This window comes from Staurois parvus, unplaced genomic scaffold (genome assembly GCF_062004578.1).
Source record: "Staurois parvus isolate SC_StPar_1 unplaced genomic scaffold, SC_StPar_1.0 ptg000730l, whole genome shotgun sequence".
Lineage (NCBI taxonomy): Eukaryota > Metazoa > Chordata > Amphibia > Anura > Ranidae > Staurois > Staurois parvus.
The window spans coordinates 775,248-803,152 of record NW_028318526.1 but is presented as its reverse complement, the minus strand read 5'-3'; the positions used below and the strand labels follow the sequence as shown (position 1 = coordinate 803,152).

The 27,905-nt window shown below is 43.1% G+C and overlaps 1 protein-coding gene across 2 annotated transcripts; it reads right to left on the bottom strand.

Moving 5' to 3' along the window:
- Positions 1-347: 347 nt before the first annotated feature.
- TM7SF2 (transmembrane 7 superfamily member 2) lies at positions 348-27,905 on the bottom strand. Of its 2 annotated transcripts, XM_089653965.1 has the most exons (12): positions 27,805-27,898; positions 26,848-27,007; positions 19,938-20,034; positions 19,656-19,852; positions 18,688-18,742; positions 15,355-15,549; positions 14,577-14,680; positions 14,284-14,403; positions 12,391-12,559; positions 9,129-9,209; positions 4,861-4,983; positions 348-1,237 (listed from the first exon to the last, which is right to left on the bottom strand). In XM_089653965.1, the coding sequence occupies exons 3-12, from the start codon at positions 19,993-19,995 to the stop codon at positions 1,077-1,079; spliced, it is 1,263 nt and encodes a 420-aa protein (XP_089510091.1). In that variant the 5' UTR covers positions 19,996-20,034; positions 26,848-27,007; positions 27,805-27,898; the 3' UTR covers positions 348-1,076. The 2 variants fall into 2 exon arrangements, with proteins under 2 accessions (XP_089510091.1, XP_089510090.1); XM_089653964.1 differs by lacking the exon at positions 26,848-27,007 and having other exon boundaries at positions 27,805-27,905.

Sequence of the window (27,905 nt, the reverse complement as noted above, 5' to 3'; positions counted from 1 at the left end):
TTGTTGTGGGTTTAGTAACACTTTAAACTAAAATTCAAGGATGTGCTGCAACAGAGTTAAAAGCATATAGGTAGAGAACCTGTAGGAACAATGAAATACCATGGCTTTCTGATTGTGCTCCCAAATTCTAGGCTTCTTATTGGCCACCTGTAGTGTTTGGAGGCTAATCAGAGGCTATGAATAGGTAACCCAGATGTATGTTAGGAAACTGTCCTTCAATCCCAGAACACACAGACACAAACCATTATCACACAGTGTAGAACATCTAATGCTAGTATTCCTTTTGAAGGTCCCTACTATAAGGATCAGGAACTGCTTCAAGTGTTCCAACATCACACATAACACAGTTTGCTTAAAAAAAGATTTATTTCAGTGTATATATACTGGTTTTTATACAAATCATGTGTCAGTAAAATGTTCAAATAAAAATTACGATTCTGGGGTATCCATAAAACCACATACATTAATGCAAGCTTATGCACTGCCTGTTTTAGGTGTTGCTGACTAGGTTATAAAAACATAACTCTACCAGTCATCGACACTATGTAAAGATGATGTAAAAGCGGTTTCATATTCAGTGACATTTTAGCAGCACACAGAGTTCCAGATCTATGGTGACATCTATGAGAGGCAGCAAATTCCCAATAAAGTCCATAGTGGGGTAGAGAGGTGGATCTATTCTGCAATTTACATCTGAAATGTCATTATTTTAGGAGATCAAAGCTTTAAAAAGGTCAAAACTCAAGCCCTTGTCTGTATAAATTGCAATCCTCCATACAATGTGTCAGACACTGATCTGTTCACATTTAATGAGCACTAAAATGTAAAATGGATAGAACACTTCTGGGAAAAAACACCTGTTTGCTTTTAGTTACACACCAAAATATACAGCTTATATTACACTAGGAGATCAAAGCACTTTTTCAGACCTTCTCTTCAGACAATTGTTGATGAGCTTCTCTAGCAATAATTTATAATTTGTTTTTCCCCCTAAAAAAAATTATCATACATTGGCTTATTACAGCTTCCTACTGGAAGTCAGTTTATTTTTGGAATACTTTAAGGTTGACTCCAAATTAATATATATATGGAAATATCCTGTAGGGGACCCTTTTGCAATATTCTTGCCAGGCCAGTCCATATTTCTTCACGCACTGGTGTTCGTCCCTTGCCTCACGGTGAATTAAAAGGCCAGTGAAATAAATTACGTAGAAGTACGGTAGGATGTGAGAGACACCTGAGACAGCAATTTTTACAATGTTAAATAATTACAAACATAAATGAACAATTATAAATAAAAAACCTGCGCCAAAAAAAAAATAATTATACCCTTATTCAATGCTGCTGCTCTTTGTTGATAAACCATCAAACAATAATTGTGAAATATAAAACACAGCGCAAAAAATATAGACAATATAAACAAATAAGAAAAATTAAAAAAAATAGAAAAATTTTATAAAAAAAAGTCCAAATGAATATATGTGCCAAAATGAAAAGTAAAGTCCCAATCCAAAGAATGAAGAGCTGTTCAAATCCAATGTGCTCCAAACACAACAGAACGTTGCTGTATACAGAAATTTCAGTGTGCTAACACCATCCGTGACATTCAACATATACTTCACTCACCAGATATATTGAACTCTCTAAAATTAGGAGTCAAACAAGCTTTGTGGATATTACATATTCTCCATAATAGGGATTCTCAGTGCTTCAGAACAAACTCCAACAGAGGGATCTCCCACACAGATCAATAGGTGTAAAAAAAGAAAAGACATACTGTAATACTGCCAAAAATTTGAATTAATAAAATCAAATGCATCATATGCACTCACATGGTTAACATGAAAAAACACCTTTATGTCACTTCCCAAGACACAGAAATTGCTATCCACCATTGAAGAGCTCCTATAGCGTGTACACTGGCAGCAATTCACATCAGACCCAGCAAAAATGGCTCTGGATGGCAGCATCCAGCATGTGCTCCACTCACTGGATGTGACATCACGGCATAGCAAAGGGAACCGGAAGTTACGCTGACATGTTTTGCCCCTCCTCCAGGGCGTTATCTAAAACCTTATGCCCTGAAGAAGGGCAGTCAAATTTTTGGCAGTATTACAGTATGTCTTTTCTTTTTTTAAACCTATTGATCTGTGTGGGAGATCCCTCTGTTGGGAGTTTGTTCTGAAGCAGTGAGAATCCCTATTATGGAGAATATGTAATATCCACAAAGCTTGTTTGACTCCTAATTTTAGAAAGTTCAATATATCTAGTGAAAGCAGTATATGTTGAATGACACAGATGGTGTTAACACACTGAAATTTCTGAATACAGCACCGTTCTATTGAGTTTGGAGCACATTGGATTTGAACATCTCTTCATTCTTTGGATTGGGACTTTTTACTTTTCATTTTGGCACATATTTATTTTTACACTTTTTATATAATTTTTTCTAATATTTTTATTATTTGTTTATATTGTCAATATTTTTTTTGAGCTGTGTTTTGTATTTCATAAATGAACAATGTTTTCATAAAAATGTGGCATTTTCAGTACTGGGTCTTGTCTTTGGAGAATATAATTTTCATATATCTGGACTTAAAGCTCTAAAAAAAGCATGCTACATGCCCCCTAAGCAGATCAAGACTAAGCCCACCCATTTTGTAATTCACAAAATAAAAAATCCTAGACTCAGTCACAAGTAGGTAGATGGCATTCTAGATGTGGATATGAGAACTATAACAGTTAGTCAACACCTCCCAAGTGTACATAATAAATGGAAAAATATCACTAGCCTCCAGTCTTCCACAATTGCAGACTGGAGTAGGGGGGTCTATAAAGTGTCAATTGCAACCAAAACGTAAAACTCAAAGCAACCTTACAATAACGTTTTTCCCCTCCCTTTCCTCTGGTGGCTTTCCTTCCTGTAATGGAATATAATAAATGTAATGTTATATTAGGTTATTTTGTCTTATGTAACTTTTTAATTTTAGATATTGTATTATGTACCATCTCCATATAAACCAAGAGCATGTGAATCCTGATGAAGCACTAGGTATACAGCGAGGAACAGAAGTATTTGAACACCCTGCGATTTTACAAGTTCTCCCACTTAGAAATCATGGAGGCGTCTGAAATTCACATTGTAGGTGCATTCCCACTCTGGGATACAGAATTTGAAAAAACAAATTTAGGAAATCACATTGTATGATTTTTAAAGCATTTATTTGTCTTGCACTGCTGAACATAAGTATTTGAACACCTAAGAAACTGCAAGATTTCTGGGACTCAAAGACCTGTTACTGTGCCTTTAAAAAGTCCACCTCTACTCCACTCATTAATCTAACTTAGTAGCACCTGTCTGAGCTCTTTAAAGACACCTGTCCACCCCACAGTCAGCCAGACTACTACCATGGGCAAGACCAAAGAGGCTGTCAAAAGACACCAGAGACAAAATTGTGGACCTCCACAAGGCTGAAAAGGGCTACTGGGCAATTGCCAAGCAACTTGGTGAAAATAGATCAACTGTTGGAGCAATTGTTAGAAAATGGAAGAGGCTAAAGACGACTGTCAGTCTCCCTCGGACTGGGGCTCCATGCAAGATCGCACCTCGTGGGGTATCACTGATGATAGGAAAGGTGAGGAATCAGCCCAGAACTACAAGGGAGGAGCTGGTCAAAGACATGAAGAGAGCTGGGACCACAGTTTCAAAGGTCACTGTCGGTAGAACACTACGCCGTCATGGTTTCAAATCATGCATTGCATGGAAGGTTCCCCTGCTCAAGTCATCACATGTTCAGGCCCGTCTGAAGTTTGCCAATGACCATCTGGATGATCCAAAGGAGGCATGGGAGAAAGTCATGTGGTCAGATGAGACCAAAGTAGAACTTTTTGATCTAAACTTCACTCGTCGTGTTTGAAGGAAAAAGAATGAGTTGCATCCCAAAAACAAGGTGGCAACATCATGCTTTGGGGGTGCTTTTCTGCGAAGGGGAGAGTACGACGGCACTGTATTAAGGAGAGGATGAATGGGACCATTTATTGTGAGATTTTGAGCAACAACCTCCTTCCCTCAGTCAGAGCATTGAAGATGGGTCGTGGCTGGGTCTTCCAACATGACAACGACCCAAAGCACACAGCCAGGATAACCAAGGAGTGGCTCCGTAAGAAGCATATCAAGGTTCTGGAGTGGCCTAGCCAGTCTCTAGACCTAAATCCAATAGAACATCTTTGGAGGGAGCTGAAACTCCGTGTCAGCCCCGAAAGCTGACAGATCTAGAGATCTGTGTGGAGGAGTGGGCCAAAATCCCTGTTGCAGTGTGTGCAAACCTGGTCAAGAACTACAGGAAATGTTTGACCTCTGTAATTGCAAACAAAGGCTTCTGTACCAAATGTTAACACTGATTTTCTCAGGTGTTCAAATAATTATGTTCAGCAGTGCAAGACAAATAAATTCTTTAAAAATCATACAATGTGATTACCTTAATTTTTTTTTTTTTAATTCGGTCTCTCAGAGTGGGAATGCACCTACAATGTGAATTTCAGACCCCTCCATGATTTCTAAGTGGGAGAACTTGCAAAATCACAGGGTGTTCAAATACTTCTGTTCCTCACTGTATGTGAAATGAGTTCATTCACTAAGCTCTACAGCTTTATTGAATGTTTGGGATATGGATTACTTTTTAACAAAATTATGTGTTTTATTGTAACTAATAAAGTTGCTTTGAGTTTTACATTTTGGTTGTGACTGACACTTTACATCTCCCTACTCCACTCTCCAGTTGTGGAAGACTGGAGGCTAGTGATACTTTTCCAAAAGTAGATAGATGCTTCCTTTAAATACACATCATTACAGATACTCACCACAAGGCAAGGACCAGGCTAGAGCCATAATTAGGTCTCCTAAGTAATTGGGATGGCGAACAAGACCCCACCAACCAGAAACCAGCAGCCGTTTTCCAGTCGCTGTTGGGATGGTTTCAAGCCCTAAAGTAAGGAAATATACCAGTAGATGTAAAACAGGCATAGTGACATCAATTAGTGTATTGCGTGCCAATCCTTTTCTTCATTGCTGGGGTCTAAACATTCTCCCACTCAATCCAAAAACTAATGATAGGAGAATCCTATATATCAGTGGTCTCCAAACTGAGGCCTGAGGCTTTTATCCGGCCCTTCGAGCACCATTTCTTCCAATGATAAAAAACAATGGGTCATAATTCCCTCCTACTGACAGCAATGAAGAAGCATTGTTTTTTTTCTCACTGGCATGTGAACCTTTTCTATTTCCAATGGTCACAGTATGGCCCCCCTAAAATCTGAAGGACAGTAAACTGGCTCTTTGTTTTTAAAGTTTGGATACCCCTGCTATATACTGTAGGATTTTCATAGCCAAAGAGGAAAGAATAGTGTAATGATTGTATTACATCTGAGTAGATTGCAGTAAACCAGGGTTAGGCAAGCTTGGTACTCCAGCTGTTGTGGAACTAAAAGTCCCATGAGGCATTGCAAAACTGACAGCCACAGGCATACCTCCTAAAGACAGAGGCTTGATAGGATTTATTTAATCACAGCTGGAGTGCGGAGGTTACCTACTCCTACACTAAACCATCAAAATATTTAGCAGCCTGTCAAATGTGGAGCATATCTGCATGGTGATCTGTCTTTTGACAGATGGTTTCTCTCACAGGGTGAACAGAACCTTCATTCCTCAGAGTGATCAGGAGTGGTTGTTAGGATGAGATATGCTAAAATGTCCTGAGATACACGTTTTAGAAGCCTCCAGTATAGATGGATTTTGCATACCAAACAGACAATAAGTGCTCTTGTATACATGGAAACTTTTTTTTTTTTTACATTCTGTGCTCTCAGATCTCAAATTGTTTACGCCTTCTGCCGTTCAGATTAAAATATTCCAGGTAAAATAATACAAATGTTGATCCCATTTACGGTCATTTCCATTGTCGGTTATACAGTATATAACACCAAGTTAAAGTGGACCAAAATGAAAAGTCATCAAATCAAAAATGCTATTAAGCCCAAAGGCAAACATTTATTATGGCTGCATTAGTTTTCCTTTTTAGGCTTCTTTCTTCTACTTTTATCTGGTGATCCAGCCCGCAAGTTTGTTGTTTTTCAAAAGAACAAGCTATCCAGCAGAATGTATCAGTTACAGAGGGGAGACAAACCATTTACCACTAGCAGGCATGCTTACAATGATCAGCTTTTATTTATGTAAACCTTTTGTCCCAAAAGGAAAGAAAAACTGCTGTAACTGCCTATAAAGTATTAGCCAGGGTTTGGCTTCAATTTGTTAGTGTATTTAAATCTTTTAGTACTTCTAACATTCCCCTCCCCACAGACTGACAATGCTGCTGACAAAGCTGCCCCCTGTGCTCATTCATCCAGAGTGGAGGAACTCCAATACAGGAGGTGTGTTACTGGCCAGATCACTAAGTGAAAACAAAGGGGGAAAGAAAAAGCCAAAAAAAAAAAAAACGACACAGCCACCACATCTAAGGATTAGTAAACTGCAATATATTACATTTTTGGTTTTGGGTTTGAACCATTTTAAAGAGGAACTTCACTTGGCCATGGCAAAGTTTCTGTATAATACTGTACTTGCTATTTTTTAATAAACATATTTCCTATCCCTCGAAGTCTACTGATGTTTTCCCCACAGCCAATTCTTATCTGGCGCCATCATCTTGGATTTGGGAGCTGGTTATGACTTCCTGAAGAATCACAGCCAGCTACCCACTGCGCAAGATTGAGCAATGCAGTTAAAATGGTCCTGCAGCTCCTGGGATGTGTGACATTATCCCAAGTGAGGAATGAGCAGATGGGAAAACAAAGTACTTGTTCCTCCCGAAAAAAATCTTCAATTGACATAGAAGCAAAAACAATATAAACAGCAGTTTTTTGCTAAAATATAATGGGTGAGGCTGTGTCAAATAGATACCAAATATGTCAAGCCTCAAAATTGCATGCACTTCTAACCCTAAATCTTTCTATTATCGGCGCTTTAAAAGCTTTTACAGGCCGTCCATTTAGAGTAATATAGTTGTAGAAGTTTTCAGGTAGCTCTACAGCCCCCCCATATTACTTCTATAAATATCTGACAACTAAATGTAGCAATGTAAAAAAACTTACGACTGTTGCGAGTTGAATTACATGCTAGTACTACCGCTGCCATAATGGTTAAGGTGGCAGCGAAAGTCTTAAAACTGTTCAGTACCAGTTTGGGAATGTCAACCCCTTTCTGCCACCACCTCCTGATCCTTCAACAGTTTCTAAATACCAGGAGGCGGAGGTGGGCATTCAGATCATATGACCTCTGTGCATCAGGAGCTTTCTGTTACCTACTCATTACTGCACAGGGAGTACAGCCAACCCTCTTTTGGCTGTACTTCTGTGAATCAAAGGAGTGCAGTTTGTTCTGCACTCCTATGACCCATTTTAAGCTGACAGGGCTGAAGCCTGCTGTCGGCTGACATCATTCTGCCGATCCAGGCTGGGGAAAGATCCTGACTTTAAAGTCGGGATCCACCCCAGAATCTGAAGCGGCACCTGGCTCAGCCTCTCAGTGATCCGCTTAGAGCCAGCTGCTCCCTCCCCCTTCACAGCCCAGTGTTCCAGTGACTGCGGGGGGGGGGGGGGGGGGCAGAGCAGACAGTGGTGACTGACAGTCACCGCTCTCTGCTCAGAGTGGCAGCGATCAGTGGTCATGTGATTGCTGAGTAATCACTCTTAGAGCCAGCGAGGGAAAGATGTAGAATCCGACTGATGCTGCATCCACCTAGGCAAGTATGATTTAAAAAAAAAAAAAAAAAGATCCCATACTTCTCTTTTAACTGAATTCCCAATTGACATAAGTGATCTAATGCAGGGCTTGAAAAAGCTGCTCGTCCGCTCGCCAAATGCGAGGAGAAATTCCTCTGTGGCGAGCAGCTGCGAACGGTGAGCACAGATGAAGCTTGGAGCGACTGTACCTGCGCTCCAAGCCTCATTGTGAAGCCGATTTCCGGTTTACAACTTCTGGTTTCCGGCTTCTGCTGCACCGTCGCTGAGGGGACAAGTGCAGGAGAGGTCCGCTCTCCTCCGCTGAGAGGAGACACCCTCTCCACCGCTGCGGGGGACTCGGGGGGACAGTAAGTACTGTATACAACATGTCATATCACTATAATGGAGTACAGGGGAGCTGGGATATACATACTGTATACATGTCATATCACTATAATGGAGTACAGGGGAGCTGGGATATACATACTGTATACATGTCATCACTATAATGGAGTTCAGGGGAGCTGGGATATACATTACTGTATACATGTCATCACTATAATGGAGTTCAGGGGAGCTGGGATATACATTACTGTATACATGTCATATCACTATAATGGAGTACAGGGGAGCTGGGATATACATTACTATGATTACTGTATACATGTCATATCACTATAATGGAGTACAGGGGAGCTGGGATATACATACTGTATACATGTCATCACTATAATGGAGTTCAGGGGAGCTGGGATATACATTACTGTATACATGTCATCACTATAATGGAGTTCAGGGGAGCTGGGATATACATTACTGTATACATGTCATATCACTATAATGGAGTACAGGGGAGCTGGGATATACATTACTATGATTACTGTATACATGTCATATCACTATAATGGAGTACAGGGGAGCTGGGATATACATACTGTATACATGTCATCACTATAATGGAGTTCAGGGGAGCTGGGATATACATTACTGTATACATGTCATATCACTATAATGGAGTACAGGGGAGCTGGGATATATATACTGTATACATGTCATCACTATAATGGAGTTCAGGGGAGCTGGGATATACATTACTGTGTACAGTTTTATATTTCAGACTATTTATTCTAAAGAAAATGTAATTTCATAAGCTTTAAGGGGGCGTGGTTGGGGGTGGGGTGGAACCTGGGCAAGGTTGGGTGGGGCAACTGGTGGTGAGTAAGTTTTTTGTGACTGGCTAGCTAGTAGGTCTGGACTTAAAATTTTAACCCCTGATCTAATGCATTGCCTTCACTGCTTCAAACCACATGACAATTACTCTTTAATGGATCTGGCAGACCTCTATTTCTTACCAGATACACTTGGGTCTGAGGGATTTCTTCGGAAAGCATTTTTCTGTGAATTTGAGCCTCTGAAAATAATGTATCCTACAGCTGGTAGAAAAGAAATAAAAAATAAATCTTAGAAATGTTATGTATATGTTCAATAGTTCAATTATATATCATATAAGCAAAAAAGTAGCCTACATATTTGAGAATCCTGCAACTACTACAGTGGGCGGTAACAGTAGTAGCAGCATTTCACAGAGGTGATTCTAAACAGTAAATCAGTAAATTAAATATTCTTTTATTTTCTAATATCTAATTTGTATAATTTGCCCTAATAGACTTCGGCCAGCACATAATGGGCCTGATAAAATATTGTTTTTCTGACATTTTTTTGGCTCAAGTGTGATGCATACTTGACACGCACTTGCTAAACCACGACACACCTATAAGATAAAAGGAAATGAGAAGCCGCACCCCGATGAAGTCACTCTGCTAGGTCAATCTTCATTCATCCATTAATGCAATACAAAGTGGATAATGTCAGAGGGAAAACTATGTAACAAACTGCGCTCACCCCAGAAATGTCACCTGTAGTTGAAATAGCTGTGATGAGCCCAATACGGCTCTCCACTAGCTGAGTGATTGTCAGAGACTAATTAGGATTTTGTGAGTGTGGAAAAACCAACACGATGAAATCCTACCAATGAGGCTGAGAATAAATCAATCAATCCAAGAGTACAACATACATCTAATAAAAGATAAAATTATGCACACAGTGAAAAATCAATATGGATACGATAATATCTAAAAGCGGGTAGCCCAGATGAAGAAAAAAAACAGTCCTTAAGCTGCCATAGCTAAGAGGGTGCAGCTGCTGAGCTGCGTGGGCTAAAACTGCAAACCTGTATAAAACAAGAAAAGGAGAGAAGAGCGTACACCCCATAGTGTAGCATGCATAAGGAAGTTTAATAGACAAAATAAAATCTAAAGTTGGACTCACAAACAACTACAGGGTGTAGAGGCTTGTCAGGTGGCTTGGAGGATAAGTCCAGAGTCAGTGTATGAGTTATCCCAGACGCCTGCTTTGGCCACTGGCTGGAGAAAGCATGGGCTGAAGTTGAAATGACACTGCTCACAGAGATGGATGGAGCTGCTGCAAGGTTCGGAGTCTAAGAGCTGAAAGCCTCCTGTTTTCACCGCCGTGTACCCCAAAATTCATGGACGTGTTTCGAAGCAATCCTGCTTCTTTATCAACCACTTGGTTTGATAAAGAGGACTTATACTCCAAGCCACCTGACAAGCTTCCTGTAAGTGCAACCATTGATTTTATTTTGTCCATTAACCTTCCTTATTCATGCTACATTGTGAGGTGTGCGCTCCTCTCTCTCCTATCTTATTAAAGCAACAGACCTTATACCCACCAGGTGCCCACCCCCATCTAACATTGTGCACTCAGCACACATCTTTTGGTTCTGTCCACAGATTACGATTATGGGACTATGTTTACAATGGTCTTGGAGCAAGTACTCAATGTTAACCTTCCCCTAGACCAGTGTTTCTCAACTCCAGTCCTCATGGACCCCCAACAGGTCATGTTTTCAGGATTTCCATTATTTTGCACAGGTGATTTGATCAGTTTCACTGCCTTAGTAATTACCACAGCTGTTTCATCTGAGGGAAATCCTGAAAACATGACCTGTTGGGGGTCCATGAGGACTGGAGTTGAGAAACACTGCCCTAGACCCACTATATTATCTTTTGGGGCTACCCTTTAGGGGTATTTCTAAGCAATCCAAGAGGTTGGGAATACATATTCTGACGGCTGCTAGACGGGTGATACCACGACTCTGGAAATCAGTCAATGCCCCCACACTAACCCATCTTTTAAGAGCAATCTCTGAAATCAGAGAAATTGAATATTTTACAGCCCTACTGGGTGACTATTCAGGTCATTTTCAATCTATTTGAGAACCATGGGATCACTCTCTCTTTGGTAGAACTCCTTCCTCTCCCCCCCTTATATAGCTCAGATACCTCTTTACTTATCAAACCTCTGACAATTATTGCAACCAAACAATGTGCAGGCTTATGTTGTCTTGTGTTTTTGTAATGTACAGTTTACCATGCTGTCTAAATAAGTTCATATTTCTTTTGTTTCTGTTCTCTTTTATATTGTTTGTGGATTTCTTTCACTGCAACGTTCACACCTAAAGTGTTGTTGTAACCTGTTCTGAAAAAATGGGCTTTGGCCTTCAATAAAAATTTACAATAACATGGTGCACTCTTAAACTGGCTATACACGTATAGATTTTCGTACGGGAATTTTAATTTCAAGAATATTCATTTGATTTTCTAACCATTAATGGAATCAAATCAATATTTGTTTTAGACCGCAGTGACAAGGAAAATTCAAAGGGGCAGGAAGGAAAACTTTTCTCGATCAAACAAATTTTTGGCCAGTATATGTGTTATCATTCAGAAATTACATTTATTTCAAACTTGAATGTTAAAAGCAAAAGACAATTTTCGAACGACATTCATCCCTTCACAGAATGTTCAAAGAATTTTCATACGACTTTTCATATGAATATTCTTGTCCAAAAATCTACACGTGTATAGCCAGCTTTACAGACTTAATCATGAATTCCATATCATAGCCAAAAACTCACCAGAAGGAGCAGGCAGCTCTGTCTTGCTCAGCTGTTTGCACTTCTCTCTCCCCTCAGCGAGGAAGGAGGAAGCGATAGCGAGCTGCATTGCTTCCTGCAAAGTGAGACAGTGATGGGTGTGTACTGTCACTGTGCAAAACGATCCTAATAAACAGAGGTCCCTGAAGAACCTCTGTTTATTACAGACACTGTTTGCACATTTATGTGCACAGATATACATAGTGCAGGGCATGTATAGTTTACCTGGCCAAATTAATCATAGCACGTGAAGGTCTTAATGCTTACAGTGCTTTTTTAATTCACTTTATCTACAGTAAACACAAGTCCAGAAACTGAGTGTTTTGAAAGAGAAATTATGATGATAGAAATATGAGAGATGTCATTTCTGAATTATTTTAAAAGTTACAGGATCCAAGACCTTCATGGTGTTCTTTTATTGGAAATGTCACTGGCGGCATAATTGTTCCTGATCAGTGACTTGTTGAGCAGTGAAGCCAAGATCAGCATTGACAACCCAGCAAGTGCAATTCCAAGATTTCCTTTATCACGTCTATTTCAGTCTTAAAATATGTAGCCTATACATTAACAAAGCTGACAAGGTTGATTAGGTAATCTACCATTTATGAGGATTATAACTGCTGCGGCTGCAGTGCTCAGCTCCTGTGGGTGACTGACAAGGAAATACGCCTGCAGAGAATAGGTGAATGGAACCCAGCACAAATCACCAAAAGCCAACATGAAACCAAATCCATCATGCACAATATCCATTGTAGTAAGGATCGCTTCCTGCAGAGGAAAAATGAAAGTGTGTTAGGGTACCCAGTAAAAAAACTGTTGCAAATGATGACCCAAAGACTAGGTAGCAATCTCTAAAGGAACTGTAGGTTATTGAAGTTAAAAATGAACAAAGAGCTGAAAAAGGAAGTTGGGCTATATTAGAATTTTTGGCCCAGAAAGAATGGCCATATAAAGAGGTTAAAATAACTGCTGCACTCCAACATCTGATAAACAATATTTGGATGTCTAATGGTTGGGATGTGCAGTCCAGAGACAATGATACATGTGGTCGTCACATACTGTAAGTAGTTACTGAACTATTTCTGTTTTCCTGTGTAAGAAGAGTATTTGTCCAAATCTTATAAAGATCAGGTGGACCTAAGACATGGTCCACTGGTTCTGGTATGCTTAAGGAGAGAATACCAAATTTTGCTGGGCACTGGTGCATCATTTTTCTTGAATTCTCCATTACAAACACTGAATGGATCAGCTTCACTTGTATATAAAAATGTCTGAAAGGAGTCAGTGTTGCCCTGACCTATCAGTTTTTTTTTCAGATGCTTTTTTACATGTGTACACTTTTTTTTCCCATAGTCAGAAATTACTTTACACACATGTTAAATCAGAACTCCAACTAAAATAAACAGTTAAAAGATTAAATAAAAAAGGCAATACCCACCTGCAATACAGGGCTGTCCCCTGTATTAATTCTTTTCTTTCACTAGATGTTCTCAGTATTCCAGACAATGACAGTCAATATCATTCGACTCATGTCTTCTGAGCTAAGAGTGTCATGGACCAGCTCTCTGGGACATTATTATTACCCAGCCTGGGCTCAGAATGCTGATGTACTGAATGGCGCTCAAAATGTAAAATAACATGAGCACTGTTCTATGTAAAAGCAAGAGCAACTCCCCACTCGAGGAGAAAGTTGTCAGAGCAGACAGGAGTATGTAAGTATGGTTTTTAATATTAAGTGTATGGGGGGGGGGGGGGGCTTTAAAAACAAATACGATGTGATTAAAATAGTTGGATAACCCAAGATAGCACAGACAAAAAGAAATTGTTGCTCTAACAATCATATTTAGAAAACCAGACCACACTAGGCATAAGAGCACAACATGGTCAGTTCTCTAGCTATGGTGGGAGCTCAGCCTGTTCTCCTCCAATGACCAGGCCTGTGCTAACATGCCCTCCTGCATAGCCATTCGCAGCAAAGATCAATGTGTTGCTGCTTCTTCTCCCCCAGCTCCTTATGCAGCTGAGAACAGAGGGTATGTCATTCCTTTAAAAAAGTGAAAAAAAGGCATTTATAATGTTTTCTGTGCGTATGCACAAATGTTCCATCTTTAATTTCTATTTTAACCCCTTTGTGCTGACCGCCGCCTGGCCCTTTAAGAGTTCTGGAAGCAGGGAGGCAGGCATTTGGGTCATTTGATCACTGTGATTGGCTGGCACAGTGGTCACGATTGAAAAGCTCCGATCACATGTATGCGTCGGTAGCTTACTGATCCCCGCCTGCTACTGTGCTGGGAGTGTGCAGGGAGCACGCTCTCAGTACAGTAAGTTGTTTTAACAGGGCCGCATATATGTGGCCTCTCGGTGTTAAGGCCCACCCACCGAGCAGCCACAAATTTGTGTACGGCCAGCGTCGAGGTTAAACTGAATGGCTTGTTTTACAAGGTGAGGGTTTACATATACTTTAAAAAAGGGAATACAGAATACAGACTAACCTCATGCCAAAGGGCATCCGTGACATAAAGTGCTTGAAATCCACACACCAAGATCATAGAAAGGGAAGGGGAGCCTCGGAGCTCAATCTCTTTCATCAGGAAGCACAGGTTGATCAAACACTGGAGAGTAATATTTCATATGTCAGAAAGTGTGCACAGAGAATAGAAGCAAAGCTTTTCACAGTCATTAGCTCCAGCCTTGAATCAATCATGTTCAGTGCGTTATTCTATTTTAATCTTTGAGAACAAAATTTAGGCTTGGATACAGAAAAAATTAAATCTGTAATGCTCACCCAACCAATGAGTCCTGGACGAAGTTCACAGAAATACTTCAGATCAAAGGAGCCAATACGAGGGTTCAACTCATGTCCAATGAAAAAGTCATACACAGGATTACCTTAATCAAAAGGACAAAAAAAATGGGCATATAGAAAAACAAGTGAAAATGTACAGTGGCTAAATGGTGAGCACTTCCACCTGGCTGTACTATGGTCGTTGGTTCAAATCCCAACCACGGCACCACCTGCCTGGAGTCTGCATGTTCTCCCTGCGCCTGTGTGGGTTTCATCTGGGTACTCTGGTTTCCTCCCACACTCCAGAGACATGCTGGTAGGTTCATTGGCTCATGTCTAAATTGGCCCTGATATGTGTATGTATGAATGTGAGTTAGGGACCTTAGATTGTATGCCCCTTGAGGGTCAGGGACTGATGTGAATGTACAATACTGTATATATGTAATGTGCTGCGTAAAATTGACGGCACTATATAAGTACCTCTAATAAATAAATAAAATGCTAGATAGTTAGTTGGTAGTTAGTTCATCTTTTTTTCTTAATTTGCTCTAGAAATTGACAGCTGGATGTTAGAAGCAGATGCTAGAAGAACACAATCTATACATGCATCCTGACAAGTATACTACTGCCATATACTACTGACAAAAATATACTCTGATTGACAGACATGGTATCACCATACTTTCCATGGCTAGAGAATAGAATGAATAGTATTCATAAAACAACTAAGATTCAGCCATTTGATCTCTGTGCAAAGGGCAGGAAAGCTGTGTTGTACCTGAGTTTCCACCTGGTGCCAGTGCAGATTCTGGTGCAGTCAATGATTTAATGTAGAGGAAAATGCTTAGAGCCAGAGACAAGAGTGCCGAGGCGACTGCAAACTGACGGAAGTGATCATACACATAAGAGAGGGGAAGACGGAGCACCACTGCTGCTCCTGCTATGATGGCAGTCACCAAGAAGGCTTGAAATGCTGTAGACAGAAAAGTAACAGCAAAGGATCATTAAAAAATCAAAACGGATACACACTATACTGACTGAAGGAACTCCAGAGGGCACTAATTGCATCTAAACAATTAGGAACCATGTTACCACTTTTTCTCAGAATATTTGTAAGAAGTACAGTCAGGTCCATAAATATTGGGACATCGACACAATTCTAACATTTTTGGCTCTATACACCACCACAATGGATTTGAAATGAAACAAACAAGATGTGCTTTAACTGCAGACTGTCAGCTTTAATTTGAGGGCATTTACATCCAAATCAGGTGAACGGTGTAGGAATTACAACAGTTTGCATATGTGCCTCCCACTTGTTAAGGGACCAAAAGTAATGGGACAGAATAATAATCATAAATCAAACTTTCACTTTTTAATACTTGGTTGCAAATCCTTTGCAGTCAATTACAGCCTGAAGTCTGGAACGCATAGACATCACCAGACGCTGGGTTTCATCCCTGGTGATGCTCTGCCAGGCCTCTACTGCAACTGTCTTCAGTTCCTGCTTGTTCTTGGGGCATTTTCCCTTCAGTTTTGTCTTCAGCAAGTGAAATGCATGCTCAATCGGATTCAGGTCAGGTGATTGACTTGGCAATTGCATAACACTCCACTTCTTTCCCTTAAAAAACTCTTTGGTTGCTTTTACAGTATGCTTTGGGTCATTGTCCATCTGCACTGTGAAGTGGCGTCCAATGAGTTCTGAAGCATTTGGCTGAATATGAGCAGATAATATTGCCTGAAACACTTCAGAATTCATCCTGCTGCTTTTGTCAGCAGTCACATCATCAATAAATACAAGAGAACCAGTTCCATTGGCAGCCATACATGCCCACGCCATGACACTACCACCACCATGCTTCACTGATGAGGTGGTATGCTTAGGATCATGAACAGTTTCTTTCCTTCTCCATACTCTTCTCTTCCCATCACTCTGGTACAAGTTGATCTTGGTCTCATCTGTCCATAGGATGTTGTTCCAGAACTGTGAAGGCTTTTTTAGATGTCGTTTGGCAAACTCTAATCTGGCCTTCCTGTTTTTGAGGCTCACCAATGGTTTACATCTTGTGGTGAACCCTCTGTATTCACTCTGGTGAAGTCTTCTCTTGATTGTTGACTTTGACACACATACACCTACCTCCTGGAGAGTGTTCTTGATCTGGCCAACTGTTGTGAAGGGTGTTTTCTTCACCAGGGAAAGAATTCTTCGGTCATCCACCACAGTTGTTTTCCGTGGTCTTCCGGGTCTTTTGGTGTTGCTGAGCTCACCGATGCGTTCCTTCTTTTTAAGAATGTTCCAAACAGTTGTTTTGGCCACGCCTAATGTTTTTGCTATTTCTCTGATGGGTTTGTTTTGTTTTTTCAGCCTAATGATGGCTTGCTTCACTGATAGTGACAGCTCTTTGTTGCTGTCAACTCTCAAGATGAGATCCAGATTCCAAATGCAAATAGCACACTTGAAATTAACTCTGGACCTTTTATCTGCTCATTGTAACTGGGGTAATGAGGGAATAACACACACCTGGCCATGGAACAGCTGAGAAGCCAATTGTCCCATTACTTTTGGTCCCTTAACAAGTGGGAGGCACATATGCAAACTGTTGTAATTCCTACACAGTTCACCTGATTTGGATGTAAATACCCTCAAATTAAATTTCATTTCAAATCCATTGTAGTGATGTATAGAGCCAAAAATGTTAGAATTGTGTCGATGTCCCAATATTTATGGACCTGACTGTATGTCTGAACCAACAAATCCCACACAGAAGATATAAAATATAACCCTGTTACAGGACACAATTTTGGTGTCACTTTTTTGCAGAGTACTCCTACAGCATTAGAAGTGCTTAAGCAGGTGTCAGCACTGGCATGCCCCATGGATGGAAGTTATTCTGGTAAGAGACCCATTGCCTACGTCCTTACCGTCTATAATTATTAAAAAATTAGAGGTTTCCTTTCAGTCACAAACACGTTTCAATTAGGCTTAAGGCCCACGATACCAATTTTTCTACAAATCCCCTTTGTTTAAAAGAAAGGTATGGAATTTTTTCTTTTTTAAAAATCATACTTACCTAGGGAGGATACAGCATCAATCCGATGCTGCACCTGTCCCCTGCTGCCTCTAACGCTGAGAAATGAGCGATCAGACACCGCTGATCGCCCAATTCTCCCCAGTGCTCTGAGCAGAGAGTAGTGACTGTCAAGTTTCCGGCTCTCCACTTTGCCCCCACCAGCGCTCACTGGAGCACTGGGCTGTGGACTCAGGCTCTCAGCAAGCCGAGAGGCTGGGCCAGGTGCCAGTCCAGGCTCCTGGATGGATTTGGTCATGATCTTTGCCCATCCTTGACCGGCTCTGTGATGCTTTAGCCCACTTTCAGCTGAGAACGGGTCACTGGAGTGCATAACAAACTGCACTCCTGTGATCTACAGAAGTACAGCCATGCAAGCTTTGGCTGTGCTTCTCCTTTCAGTAGAACTCCAGCCATATCCTTTTTTTTAACAGTGAAGAGTTTGAGACTCTCCATCAGGTTTTTATTGTGTTCTGTCACACTGTTGGAAAGATCAGCCCTCACTATTTGTCAGAAAGTGAGAGGAAGTCTACAATTTTACAGCTGTAACCAGACCACCAAAGAAAAAAAGTCAGCAATTCAAACCCATTGAAGAAATGGCCGGCACACCAAAAATGAACCTTAAAATTGAAAAGGCTTATTGAGGTACACATACATAAAGTGCTCTTAGATAAAGTGCAAAAAGAAGCATATTCATTGACATTTCAGGGCCATGATGGACCCTTTTCTTAATGGGACAGAAATGGCATTAATGTTGGTTACCTTAAAAAAAAGGAGTCCAGTGTAGCCCTTAAACATTGCTTTATTTTTGCACTTTATCCATTATTGTTGGTATATTGGCCATTTTTTGAATGAGCTATAATACAGTATCATAGTTTGCCGTACACTTCTTTTGAAAGCGGAGGAGAGCCTGGTGCTGAATGGATTGGACTGCAGCAATTAAAACCAGACAGAAGTTCTAACTCTTTCCGAGGGTAAATGAAGTAGAGTTTTCATATTAAATACATTATAGGCAACCTTTAGGTTTATTATGATTACCTTACCATTTATTTTGTATTTTAGGCGAGTGTTGTCCCTCAAAGTAATTCCCTCAGCAATCTGTTTACAAAGCAATAAATGAACACATTTTCAATATAAGGCAATGTACACACAACATTACAAAAAGAACATCTTCTTAACAGACAAAAATGATAACAATAAACTTTATGTAGGAAGTATGATCATGGGTTGCATACATAGGGGTCTCTTGCCCATAGCATCCATTACATAGTTACATAGTTAGTCTGGCTGAAAAAAGACAAAAGTCCATCCAGTTCACTCATAGAAAAAAAAAAGTTATAATCCTATACCAACAGTTGATCCAGAGGAAGGCAAAAAAAACCCAGCAAAGCATGATCCATTTTGCTCCTGCTGGGAAAAAAATTCCTTCTTGAACCCCATGCGGCTTCTAACAATACAAACAGAGGGAAGATGAAGGATTGACTAAGACATACAGAGTTTTCTTCTTTTTTTTTGCAGCACAATCCTTGTACACTGTCAAAGCTACTGTTTACCATTGGAAATAGAGAAAGTAGCAGTCAGCTCCATATATTCACTGTAGAAGTGAATTTTGTTGCTGTGCAATTCAGTGCTATGTCTTCAACACCAGTATTTCCCAACCTCATTCCTCACAACCCCCCAAAAGGCAATGTTTTAGGAATTTCCCTTAGATAAAGTAGCTTCCAAGTCATTGACATTGATTTAAAGCATCCGTGGAAGGTGAAGGAAATCCTGAAAACATGACCTGTGGTACTTGAGGACTGAGGTTGGGAACCCCTGTTCTAGAGACATAAGAGATCTTTAACTGCCCTATTTTTGGATATCTCATGAATTCATGTACCTTTGAGAGTTGTAAATGGTATCTGTGCAAATGTCTTCTGCTTTATGGAATATATATGTTTTAATAAAATGACTGTTATTTAATTTAATACATTTTGTTAGTGGTGAGAATGGTGATAAATAGTTGAAGTACCTTTCCCATAGGCAGCATGTATAGTAGGGCTTGTAAAGCCACCCAGCCCAGTAAAACCATCAGAGCAAATGGATTCCATAACGATTCCAGCGAAGGCAGAGGGCCGGGCAAACGCAACACACTGGCATCATCGGTGTTACACGTCAATAGAAGGTACAGCACAGTTCCAGGCAACAGAATAATAAGTGCTAGGGCACCTAGACATAGAAAGAACTCAACTGTAAGAATGCAAACTGTAAAATCTTCCTAATACCTCTTTGTAGCCATAAAGCCACATCTTACCCAGAAACCCTCCAAATTCCAGTTCTTTCGTCCTTGGAGTTTTAATCTTGTCTGCCATGTTTATCTATGTCACGATGTTTCCAATGATAGAGACAATCTAGAATTTAGAAAAACACACATATATATTACTAACAATTGCTATACAATCAGCCCCCAAGTTATATAAGGGTTATGCTATTTAAAGTGGTTGTAGACCCTTACATATAGCCAGTGAAGTGGCTGACCTCAGGTGATACACAGAGATGAAACAAATCCTCCTATACAAGGTGTACCTGTTTATCTGTAGTATTCTTTTCTCTGCATCCATGCAAAGTCCTGAATTTATAAAACTTGTCTTAGCTTTCAGGAAACAGGGGGCGGGAAGCTGCAGTTTAACTTTGGAGGGAAGGGACGGACACACACACACACACCTGAGGCTGTCAATCTTCCGGAGGTTCCTCCCCTGTCACCATGTTTCTCTTTCTGTCAGGAAAACTTGCCAGAAATGATTCCAGCAGATAACAAAGGAATGAAGCAGCAGACAGAAATGACACTTGAAGGGATATGCTTTCTTCATACTTCATATGTGAGGTTTACAACCACTTTAACTATTTGATATTGTATATGTTATAGTTAACTGTTTAAAAAAAAAAAAAAAAAACCTCCACAACAAATAACTCAATTGAATGGGTTATTCTGTTATTGCCCACTAACTGTAACATTTGGAGACTGTGGTGGGAAATTTTCTAACAAGGAACCTGGCTTGGCAGTAGCCTCACATCTGACCCATAGTCAGGACCTGACTACAGATCTAGGGAAGGGTACAGAAAAATTTCTGCAGCATTGAAGGTCCCAATGAGCACAGTGGCCTCCATCATCCATGAATGGAAGAAGTTTGGAACCACCAGGAATCTTCCTAGAGCGGGCCGCCTAGCCAAAATGATCGATCGAGGGACAAGGGCCTTAGCCAGGGAGGTAACCAAGCACCCGATGGTCACTCTGAAAGAGCTCCAGTGTTTCTCTGTGGAGAGAGAAGAACCTTCCAGAAGAACAACCATCTCTGCACCACTCCACCAATCTGGCCTGTATGGTAGCGTGGCCAGACGGAAGCCACTTCTCAGTAAAAGGCAAATGGAGGTCCACCTGGACTTTGCCAAAAGGCACCTGAGGAACTCTCAGACCATGAGAAACAAAACTCTCTGATAAAACAAAGATTGAACTCTTTGGCCTGAATGCCAAGCATCATGTCTGGAGGAAACTAGGCACCGCTCACCTCCTGGCCAATACCATCCCTACAGTGAAGCATGGCGGTGGCACCATCAAGCTGTGGGGATGTTTTTCAGTGGCAAGAACTGGGAGACTAGTCAGGATTGAAGGAAAGATAAATGCAGCAATGTACAGAGACATCCTTGATGAAAACCTGTTCCAGAGCGTTCTGGACCTTAGACTGGGGGCGATGGTTCATCTTTCAACAGGACAACGACCCTAAGCATACAGCCCACATAGCAAAGGAGTGGCTACGGGCCAACTCTGAATGTCCTGGAGTGGCCCAGCCGGAGCTCATACTTGAACCCAATTGAACATCTCTGGAGAGATCTGAAAATGGCTGTGCACTGACGCTCCCCATCCAACCTGATGGAGCTTGAGAGGTGCTGCAAAAAAGAAAGGGAGAAATTGCCCAAAAATAGGGGCGCCAAGCTTGTAGCATCATACTCCAAACGACTTGAGGCTGTAATTGGTGCTAAAGGTGCTTCACCAAAGTACTGAGCAAAGGCTGTGAATACTTGTGTACATGTGTTTTTTTTGTTTTTTGTTTAATAAATTGCAAAGATTTCAAAATGAATTTCTTTCATACTGTCATTGTGGGGTATTGTTTGTAGAATGTTGAGGAAAAAAAATTAATTTATTTCATTTTGGAATAAGGCTGTAACATAACAAAATGTGAGCTGCGAATACTTTCTGGATGCACTGTATAGACAGAGAAAGGGTAGAAAGTTACCAGCTTTGTGGAACATGGGCGTACTTGCTGTGAGGCAAAAAAGGAGTTTGCCTAAGGTGTCATTTTTCAGGGGGGCGGCGCCGCCCCCAGGCAAAAGTGACACAGTGGCAGTGGGTGACTGAGGAGCAGTGCAGGCAGAGGAACAGCAGGAGCTGGGATCTACGAGAGGCAGCTGGATGGTGTCAGACTCTCCTTCCTGGTCCTCATGACTTTGGCAGTGCCCGGCAGATGTCATTCTGCAAGCTGTGCCAGTGAGGAGGACGGTGTAGAACAGAGGAGTCATCCGTGACAGTCTGAAGGCTTCTGGAGGGTTGCCGATTGTCCAGGGGGGGGGGGGGGGATGCTGGAGTTTGGGTGGGCGGCCTAGGGCTGCACAAAAACTAAATACACCACTGGTCCCAGGAGGTCTCTCTGAGTCCCTACTAGGTGGGATATTAGAACAGTAGCATTTCATGGCTAAATGGTTAGCAGTCAAATCCCAACCATGGCACCACCTGCCTGGAGTTTGCCTCTGTATTTGTTCTGTTTACCATTATCACTGAATGTAAAAGAAAATCCCAAATTTTACATTGTCCCCAGAAAAGTAATAGCAGGGGAAATCTTCCAATGGGGACACTGGTTCTGGTGACCTGGGTGTCCCTAAGGCATTCCCTTAATTTGCAGAGATTTCCTTTCATTTTGTTTGGCTATGGGACAGGAAGTGATGGGAAATATCTGCAATGGGACACAGATGGCAAGAAAAATCTGATGGGTTATAACCGTACCTTGCTCTATCCAAAGTTTAACAAAAAATTACTTTTAACTGAAAAACAAGTACAGTTTTTTTTTTTTTAAATGGGCAAACCTATTCCCCTTCTTTCCTGTGTGGCTACCAATACAGGAAGTGAATGTCCCTGGAACAAACACATGACAGGGACAAGAAGAAGAGAGGAGGGTTTTCCTTAATCCCTGTGCCCAATTTTAGGAGATATTTGCTCTTCTTTTCTTAATTACCAACACGTACATTTGAAACTTTATTGGCTTGGGACCTAGGCTGCAGTGAACAGATAACAAGAAGTCCACTTTCAGTTCCACTGATGGGCCCCCAGACCAGCGGGGTCAGAGCAGCTACTCTGTCTTTATTGGTAATGGTACTATGAAGCTATTATTTCAGCATAACCCATCAACTCCAGTTCCCAGAAGAGGTCAGCAATGGAAGCCTACATATTTTCCCAGTACATGGTTCTTTTCATTAAATGCGGCACAAATTCCCCACGTCACCATTAGATACCTACGCAGACTGCTCTGTGTAATAATACTGTATATTCTGTGTATATTACTATCAGTAGAACACTTTGCCCTACACCGTGTGTCTACTAGAGGTACAAAGTACACTTAACCTTTGGCTTGTATGTTTACTGAGTAGACTGAAGTTCAGAGTTATGGCTACTAAAGACGACTAAAGGCAAACTTTTTGAGAGAGTGGAGAGGGATTAGAACACAGTCAGGATTTTATTGCTGTTTGTGTCCCCATTAGGGAGATTCACGGTCTCTGTTTTTCCTGTTTTCACTTAAAGTGAAAGAAAATCCCACATTTTTGGTTGTCACCAGAGCAGGAATCAATAAATCTTCCAATGTGGACACTAGTTCTGGTGACCATAGTGACAACCAGGCATTCCCTCATTTTTCACTCACTTCCTGTTTTCCACAATGGTACATAAAAAAAAAAAAAACTCCCTTACACTAGTCAAAAGAAAAAAGAAAGTTTTGCCTTTAGCTGTACTTTGAGCAGTCATGCTTCCTCATGGCCAACCACACACAATGCATCCAGCACAACCTCCAAGACTTGACCACAAAATACTGTGGAAAAGCATAGTAAAGATCATTATGAAGACACCTCTGTGTAGGCATAAGGACTACATCATGGAGACATTCACTGTATCTGCTGATAAAACCAATCTGTTACGATAACACTGGCTTTCAGGGTTTTAGGCCCAAAGGTCCAATGAAAAACGTGGTTGCGCCCGGGCCGTCATGGACACATCTCCTGAGGTTGCACCCAGGTCGTCATAGACACATTCCCTGAGGTGACACCCAGGCTGTCATGGACACACATTCTGAGGGTGAGCCTAGGCCGTCATGGACATACCTTCAAAGGTTGAGCCTAGGCCAACATGGACACATTTCAGCACCCAGGCTGTTATGGACACACCTCCTGAGGTTTCTCCCAGGCCGTCGTGGACACAGCTCCTGAGGTTGCGCCCAGGCCGTCGTGGGCACAGCTCCTGAGGTTGCGCCCAGGCCGTCGTGGGCACAGCTCCTGAGGTTGCGCCCAGGCCGTCGTGGGCACAGCTCCTGAGGGTGCGCCCAGGCCGTCGTGGGCACAGCTCCTGAGGGTGCGCCCAGGCCGTCGTGGGCACAGGCCCTGAGGGTGCGCCCAGGCCGTCGTGGGCACAGGCCCTGAGGGTGCGCCCAGGCCGTCGTGGGCACAGGCCCTGAGGGTGCGCCCAGGCCGTCGTGGGCACAGGCCCTGAGGGTGCGCCCAGGCCGTCGTGGACACAGGCCCTGAGGGTGCGCCCAGGCCGTCGTGGACACAGGCCCTGAGGGTGCGCCCAGGCCGTCGTGGACACAGGCCCTGAGGGTGCGCCCAGGCCGTCGTGGACACAGGCCCTGAGGGTGCGCCCAGGCCGTCGTGGACACAGGCCCTGAGGGTGCGCCCAGGCCGTCGTGGACACAGCCCCTGAGGGTGCGCCCAGGCCGCCGTGGACACAGCCCCTGAGGGTGCGCCCAGGCCGTCACGGACATAGCTCAAGAGGTTGCACCAGAGCCATCATGGACACAGCTTCTTAGATTGTTCCCAGGCCGCCATGGGCACAGCTCATGAGGTTGTGCCCAGGCTGCCATGGGCACAGCTCCTGAGGTTGTGCCCAGGCCGCCATGGGCACACCTTCACAGGTTCAGCCCAGGCCATTATTAACGCATCTCCCATGGTTGCATCATACGGTAACATACCAAATGACTGCAGGATTTAGAGTAGAACTAAAGTACTGAAAGCATGTGTCATGGACACACCTCCTGAGGTTATTCCCAGGCCGTCATGGACACTGCTCCTGAGGGTGCGCCCAGGCCGCCATGGACACAGCTCCTGAGGTTGCGCCCAGGCCGCCATGGACACAGCTCCTGAGGTTGCGCCCAGGCCGCCATGGACACAGCTCCTGAGGTTGCGCCCAGGCCGCCATGGACACAGCTCCTGAGGTTGCGCCCAGGCCGCCATGGACACAGCTCCTGAGGTTGCGCCCAGGCCGCCATGGACACAGCTGCTGAGGTTGCGCCCAGGCCGCCATGGACACAGCTCCTGTGGTTGCGCCCAGGCCGCCATGGACACAGCTCCTGAGGTTGCGCCCAGGCCGCCATGGACACAGTTCCTGAGGTTGCGCCCAGGCCGCCATGGACACAGCTCCTGAGGTTGCGCCCAGGCCGCCAATGGACACAGCTCCTGAGGTTGCGCCCAGGCCGCCATGGACACAGCTCCTGAGGTTGCGCCCAGGCCCCAATGGACACAGCTCCTGTGGTTGCGCCCAGGCCGCCATGGACACAGCTCCTGAGGTTGCGCCCAGGCCGCCATGGACACAGCTCCTGAGGTTGCGCCCAGGCCGCCATGGACACAGCTCCTGAGGTTGCGCCCAGGCCGCCATGGACACAGCTCCTGTGGTTGCGCCCAGGCCGCCATGGACACAGCTCCTGAGGTTGCGCCCAGGCCGCCATGGACACAGCTCCTGAGGTTGCGCCCAGGCCGCCATGGACACAGCTCCTGAGGTTGCGCCAAGGCCGCCATGGACACAGCTCCTGAGGTTGCGCCCAGGCCGCCATGGACACAGCTCCTGAGGTTGCGCCCAGGCCGCCATGGACACAGCTCCTGAGGTTGCGCCCAGGCCGCCATGGACACAGCTCCTGAGGTTGCGCCCAGGTCGCCATGGACACAGCTCCTGAGGTTGCGCCCAGGCCGCCATGGACACAGCTCCTGAGGTTGCGCCCAGGCCGCCATGGACACAGCTCCCATGGTTGCATCATCCAGTGACACACCAAATGACTGCAGGATCTAAAGTAGAACTAAAGTATTGAAAGCATGTGCCTTTTTATATTTTGGATAGAATGAGGGAGGGTTATAATCCCTGTCAGTTTTTTCTGGCCATTTGTGTCTCATTGGGAAGATTTTCCTTCACTGCCTGTCCCATTGCCAAAACAGGAAGTGAGAGGAAATCCCTCCAAAGTGCAGGAATCCCTGGTTGTCACCAGAACTAGTGTCCCTTTTGGAAAATATTGGTAAATAGGACAAATAGAGAGGGTGACTCTCCTTAATGGGGCACAGGTAGCAGTAAAAATCTAACAGTTGTTTTAATCCCTCTCAACTCACCAATATTATAAAAAAAATTGCCTTTGGTTTTATATATATATATATATAGTATGTGTCTTATTTATTTATTAAAGTATGGTGTTGGGTGGGGGAGGACATTTTGTGTTCATTGTTGGAGCTCTGCTTTGAATTACACCTGTCATGAGAGAATTGTATAGGCTGCCATTGCTGACCTCTTCTTTTGAGAATATTATTTGCTTGGCTGCCATGCTGATGCTTTGCTTCAATATTTTCATTGACCCAAAACAAGAAAAGAGATTAGGAATTCCTGCACAGCATGCCTTCACCAGATCTGTAACAACATATTAAAGTTGAATTCCAGGCAGATGTAAAATACACACATAAATGCAGATCTGTGTTTATTCATACAACAGTGAGTTGTGATGAAGAGCATGCTGATTGGCGGAGAGAGCAGAGTATCAGAGAGAGGAGCTCACCAGTTTGCTGCTTTTACTGTCAGTTTTAAAGTGTTAGTTCACTTTTCAGAAAAAAACTGACACCATATACCCTCCCTACCCCCTGGTCCCCTTTGTACTTACTGAGGGAATGCTGAGCTGTCAGTGCCCATGCAGCCGGTCCAGTGGTCTGGGGTTTGAAATCCCAGCTCTTCTTCTCTGTGCAGCTCTTTCAAGACAGATCACAGCAATCCTGACCGGTCTGTGCCTGCACAGTGAATCGCTCTGGTCTGTTCCAGAAGAGCTGCACAGAGAAGAGGGAGAAGAACGAGGATTTCAAACATGATGTGCTGGAGGCATATCTTTTACTGCTTCCCCTAAGCTGCAGAGGCAGCCATACACAGGTATTCCCATAGCCATACACGGGTATTCGCCATACACGGGTAGTCGCATCGCCGTACACGGGTAGTCGCATCGCCGTACACGGGTAGTCGCATCGCCGTACACGGGTAGTCCCATCGCCGTACACGGGTAGTCGCATCGCCGTACACGGGTATTCACATGCCTCAACCTCGCAGTGCAGCACAAAGGATCCCTGTTGTCAGGTTTGGCAGAATATACTGCAACAGCAGGGATCATTTTTTTTAGGTAAATGGGGCTGTGCGCCATGCAGCATGGTGTTGTGGGCTTTTAGGAGGAAAAAAGGAAGTGAAGAGGCAACATAATGTCTCTTTGCCACCTGTCAAATGACCTCTGAAAAGCCAGCTATAGCAGATCACTCTTCAGAGGGCGATATTAGCATAAAATAGCCCTTAAAGTCAATGAGCCTCTTTCAGAAGGAGGCTGGCAGTACAGCCGTGACAGGGTCACTTATCCTTCCACATTTCAGTGTCATCGTAAGCAACATCACCCAGCTCTGCTAGATTCGGAGGACACTGCTCTCCTGCACCTTGTATAGCATAATATATGAAGTCTTCTGCACTCAGTGCATATAGTACATGGGGGTCACCAGTGATACATGGAGCCACCAGGACAATACTCAGCCTTCCCTCCTACAAAGCCCTGTAATCTGCAGTCCCAGCCTGCTCCCTCTACACATACCTGCATGGGGGGCTCTGAACTGTCACTTCGCTGTCTCTTTAAATCTAGATCGGCTCATATCAGCTCTTCCCATAGTGTTATAACCTATGTAGCCAATAAGG